This window comes from Elephantulus edwardii, unplaced genomic scaffold (genome assembly GCF_000299155.1).
Source record: "Elephantulus edwardii isolate Elephantulus edwardi_28Jun2011 unplaced genomic scaffold, EleEdw1.0 scaffold00031, whole genome shotgun sequence".
Taxonomy (NCBI): Eukaryota; Metazoa; Chordata; class Mammalia; order Macroscelidea; family Macroscelididae; genus Elephantulus; species Elephantulus edwardii.
The window spans coordinates 10,653,852-10,658,780 of record NW_006399781.1 but is presented as its reverse complement, the minus strand read 5'-3'; the positions used below and the strand labels follow the sequence as shown (position 1 = coordinate 10,658,780).

At 47.1% G+C, this 4,929-nt stretch overlaps 1 protein-coding gene across 2 annotated transcripts in view; it reads right to left on the bottom strand.

Moving 5' to 3' along the window:
- Window positions 1-3,253: 3,253 nt before the first annotated feature.
- LOC102869541 (tubulin beta chain-like) overlaps window positions 3,254-4,929 on the bottom strand; it is a 10,742-nt gene continuing 9,066 nt past the window's right edge. The window contains exon 2 of one of the 2 annotated variants that reach the window (XM_006884095.1): window positions 3,254-4,469. In XM_006884095.1, the coding sequence (XP_006884157.1) occupies window positions 3,254-4,469 (1,216 nt within the window). Of the gene's footprint in view, window positions 4,591-4,929 lie in introns of both variants that reach the window. The other variant, XM_006884096.1, reaches the window with a different exon arrangement.

Here is a 4,929-nt window from a genome sequence, read left to right as displayed (position 1 = left end):
CAAGCCTGTCAGGAGCAGGATGGTCAACGACCCTTAAGGAAAAACAGACTCAGCCCCTAGACCGAGACGATCCTTTTTAGGAGATATGGCAATGGAGTGTTTTATACCTTGAGAAAATTTCCCCAGTCCTTGCCCAGGGCAAAAGCCTTGTTTTAACATTTGAGACGTTACTATTTCATTTGGACTACACATGACTAAACCTAATTGTGACAAAACATCCCTTCCCCAGAGATTGATAGGTAAGTAGGGAATAACAAAAGGACACATAGTTCCTGAATTCCCCTCGACATCCTTCCATTGAAGAATTTTAGCACTTTTTTCTGGATTTTTAGACTGACCAATGCCTTGTAAATGAGTGAGGGAAGCAGTTAGAGGCCAAGAGGTGGGCCATTTCTCCTTGGATATAATGCTGGCATCAGCCCCTGTGTCCATAAGACCTTCAAACTCTTTCCCTTCTATATATAGTTTAAGCATAGGTTTTTGGGAAGAAATATGAGTAAACCAATAAGCATCAGAGGATCCAAAATTTTTGTCGCCTCTAGGTTGCTGAGAAATAGAGGGATTAGCAATTAATAAAGGCAAAAGCACTAGCTGAGCTATTCTCTGTCCTTCATGGACTTCCACAACATTGTCTTGAGCAATGGCTAGTAGCTTGATTTCCCCAGTGAAGTCACTATCTAATATTCCAGGGTAGATTAAAAGCCCATGTATTGTAGAACTGCTGTGCCCCAAAATGAGCCCAAAAGTGCTGGAAGGTGGGGGGCCATGCATGCCAGTAGGTAGTACTTGCAACCCCATTTCGGGTGTCAATATTGTGTGGGAGGAGGCACAGAGGTCCAGTCCAGTGCTACCGGGGGAGGCTCTGAGCAGTTCAACAATACATCGTGGGAGTTGCTGAGTGAATTTCCAGAGGGGGCTTGTTGAGGAACAAACCGTACTGTCCCGACAGGTTTGTTCTGATTGGGGCCTCGGGACCGGCCCCAAAAGGAGATTCCAGAAGCTGGCATTAAAGGGTTTCCTTGAATGTCAGCTTTGGAGTAACATTCTGAGGCCCAGTGTTTTCCACGCTTGCACCTAGGACACAAAGATGTAGGTGCGGGGCAGGTAAGCCTGAGGGCCTTACACTCTCTAGCAAAAAGACCAGTTTGTTTACAATTAAAACATTTAGCCACGCAGGGCGCAGATTGAAATTTTTTTAAGGCATCCCCTATGGCTATGCCGATAGTGTGAGCTGTACCAATGCCTGCACAAAACTTTATATAATCAGAAAGTGTTTTATCATGGCGATGAGGTCGAATCGCAGCCTGACAAGCAGGGTTGGCATTTTCATATGCCAAATGTTTAAGGAATTCTGAGTTAGCTTCATCCTGGCCAAACAAATGTTCAGCTGTACTAGTTAAGCGGCTGATGAAATCACTGTAAGCATCCTCAGGTCCTTGTCTTATATTGGCCAGTGAAGTTGTGGGAGAGCCCTTTTGAGGTCGTTTACGCCAGGCCTTAAGGGCAGCGTTTTGTATTTGCGCATAAAGCCCAGGGGTGTAAAGTCTTTGTGCCTCATGGGTTTCATAAGGAGGGTTGCCTGCAAGCATGTCAAAAGACCACATAACAGCCTCACCGCAAACGGCTTCTGCATTTCTGCAGGCAGTTTCCTTACAATTTTCAACAAACTCAGACTTCCATAATATGTGGTCTCCTCCTGAGAGTGTGGCACGTGCAAGACGATTCCATCATTATGGGTTAGTCACAGTTCCCCTAGGCCTTCTAAAAGAGAGAGAGTAAAAGGGGCCACTGGGCCGTAAGTAGCTACAGCCGACTTAACTTCTTTAAGGGTTTTTATTCCCAGAGGACGGTAAACATGATCGGGGCGGGGGGGGGGGGACAGCGATCATCATCATCGCCACCCTCATGCTTTGCCTCAACAACAGGGAACAAATAAAAAACTTTTTCAATTTTTTGTGATGGAAAGGAATTAAAAAAACCTTAGGTATTCTGTTATTGGGTTAGAGAGCTGACTTCTTGGGGATAAGGAGAGGTTACCAAATTGTGAAAGAAGATCAGCTTGTTCTTTCTGCAAGCACACCATATCTCTAAGCATATTAACTTGTTTCTCTAAATTATTAAAAGATTCCTAGACAGGGGGAGCCGAAGGTTGGAAAAAAAGAGGCAAAGTTTGAGAATAGCCTGGAGGGTGCGGAAAAGGAGGATCAAATTCCAGAAGAGAAGGACGGTTCATATTAATTTTTGAGGGCACAATGTTGGGCTCATCCGGAGGTATCTCAATTAATAGAGAACCATCCTCTGAAGGAGGAGAGGAGGATAGATTTTCCACCTCTTTCTGGTTATCAGTCTGAACATGGAGGCTTTTGTGTCTGAGAGTTTTGTTTGTTTGTTTTTTTGTTTGTTTAAAGTTTATTTTTGGCTCCTAGGGCAATGTCATCTTTTCAATATGAAAAGAAGCAGCAAGTTTAACACAAATAGAAATTTGAAGTGTAGAAGAGGGGGAAAGTATAAGTTTTTAAAAGGGAATAGCAAATGGAAGAAACGAGTTATTACATGAAGCAAGTCCTGTTCACTCTGGGGAATCAATGCAGACCTGTAAGTGGCAGTGCACACTGGCCCACGCCAGAGCTGCTATTATGATGTGGGAGGGAAGTAAAGGCCTAGTGGGGCAAACTACTCCAAAGTCAAACTGGGAGCTCAGAACAGCTTGAAAATAATACCGTTTAACACCTCCCCTGTGAGAACAAACCAATGAAGGTTGAAGTAACCTAGAACCAAAAACCCCAAGCTCTTCCTTTCTAGTGACTTGTGCCTGCTGTAAATTAGCTTGGCTGCTTTTTCCTTTGCCTACCATGGGTTTGTCCCTTGAACTGAGGATGGTGGCCACCTGGGTGTAGAGCACATGTTCTAAATGGACTCTGGATGAGACCCAGCTTCCTAGAGAGCCACACACACCTTGAAAACAGAAGTATTAACTGGACAGATGGAAGCAATGGGTGCCAGAAGGAAATACAGGATTACCCAGAATGGCAGAAATCTATAGATTTCTCAAGAGTGGAAAAAGAGAAGAGACATTCAACAAACAACAATAATTTATTGAGTGCCTACTATGTGCCAGGCACTGTTCTAGAACTCTCTCAAGGAGGAAAAAAAAAGATAGAGGCAGAAATGCAAATTCTGAGGGAGAGGAAAGGGGAAGTTGAGGAAGAAGGCTGAGGGAGCTGAGAAGCCCGAGGTGATAGGACACTCTGCCTTAAGCCTCCTCTTCAGCCTCCTCACCGAAGTCTTCCTCCTCTTCTGCGGTGGCAGCTTGGTACTGTTGGTACTCAGAAACGAGGTCATTCATGTTGCTCTCGGTCTCGGTGAACTCCATCTCGCCCATACCCTCACCGGTGTACCAGTGGAGGAAGGCCTTCCGACGGAACATGGCAGTGAACTGCTCTGAGATGCGCTTGAAGAGCTCCTGGATGGCAGTGCTGTTGCCAATGAAGGTGACTGCCATCTTGAGGCCATGGGGCGGGATGTCACAGACAGCGGTCTTGATGTTGTTGGGGATCCATTCCACAAAGTAGCTGCTATTCTTATTCTGTACATTAAGCATCTGCTCATCCACCTCCTTCATGGACATCAGTCCTCGGAAGACAGCAGCCACAGTGAGGTAGCGGCCATGGCGGAGGTCACAAGCAGCCATCATGTTCTTGGCATCAAAGACTTGCTGGGTGAGCTCAGGCACAGTAAGGGCCCGGTACTGCTGACTACCACGGCTGGTTAGTGGGGCAAAGCCAGGCATGAAGAAATGGAGACGTGGGAATGGCACCATGTTGATGGCCAGCTTGTGGAGGTCAGCATTGAGCTGGCCAGGGAAGCGGAGGCAGGTGGTGACGCTGCTCATAGTGGCTGAGACAAGGTGGTTGAGGTCTCCATAGGTTGGTGTGGTCAGCTTGAGAGTACGGAAGCAGATATCGTAGAGGGCTTCATTATCAATGCAGTAGGTCTCATCGGTGTTCTCTACCAATTGGTGGACAGAGAGGGTAGCATTGTAGGGCTCAACCACAGTGTTGGATACTTTGGGTGAAGGCACCATACTGAAGGTATTCATTATGCGGTCAGGATACTCTTCTCTGATCTTGCTGATGAGCAAGGTGTCCATTCCGGAGCCTGTGCCTCCACCGAGGAAGTGGGTCAGCTGGAAGCCCTGCAGGCAGTGACAGCTCTCAGCCTCCTTCTGCACCACATCCAAGATGGAATCAACCAGCTCGGCCCCTTCTGTATAGTGGCCCTTGGCCCAGTTGTTGCCTGCCCCAGACTGACCAAAAACAAAGTTGTCTGGTCTGAAAATCTGGCCGAAAGGACCTGAGCGAACTGAGTCCAAGGTTCCAGGTTCTAGATCCACCAAGATAGCACGAGGAACATATTTGCCACCTGTGGCTTCATTGTAGTACACTGAGATGCGGTCCAGCTGCAGGTCGCTGTCCCCATGGTAGGTGCCGGTGGGGTCGATGCCGTGTTCATCACTGATCACCTCCCAGAACTTGGCACCGATCTGGTTGCCACACTGACCAGCCTGGATATGCACGATTTCCCTCATGGTGAAAAATTAAGGTTTGGGTGTTGGGGGTTTTTCTTCTCGCCTCGAGTGTGCGTGGGACAAAAGAACGATATATAGGTTTTTCCCCCCCTCTGTGGATCACAGGCTGCGAGGATGGTAAGTGCCCCGGAGGCTGGAGCAGCAAGATCTGAACGCGGCAGCAGGAAGGTTCAGAGAGGGAGGGAAAAAAAGTGTCTGAGAGTTTTTAATAATTTTTCTCCCTCAGACACCATAAACTGAACATCGGGGTGGCCATGAGTACTTTGTAAGATTTCATTAATTAAAGACCAATGAGAATATGAGGCGACTGGGACTTTCTCAGGGCCAAAACAACGGTAATA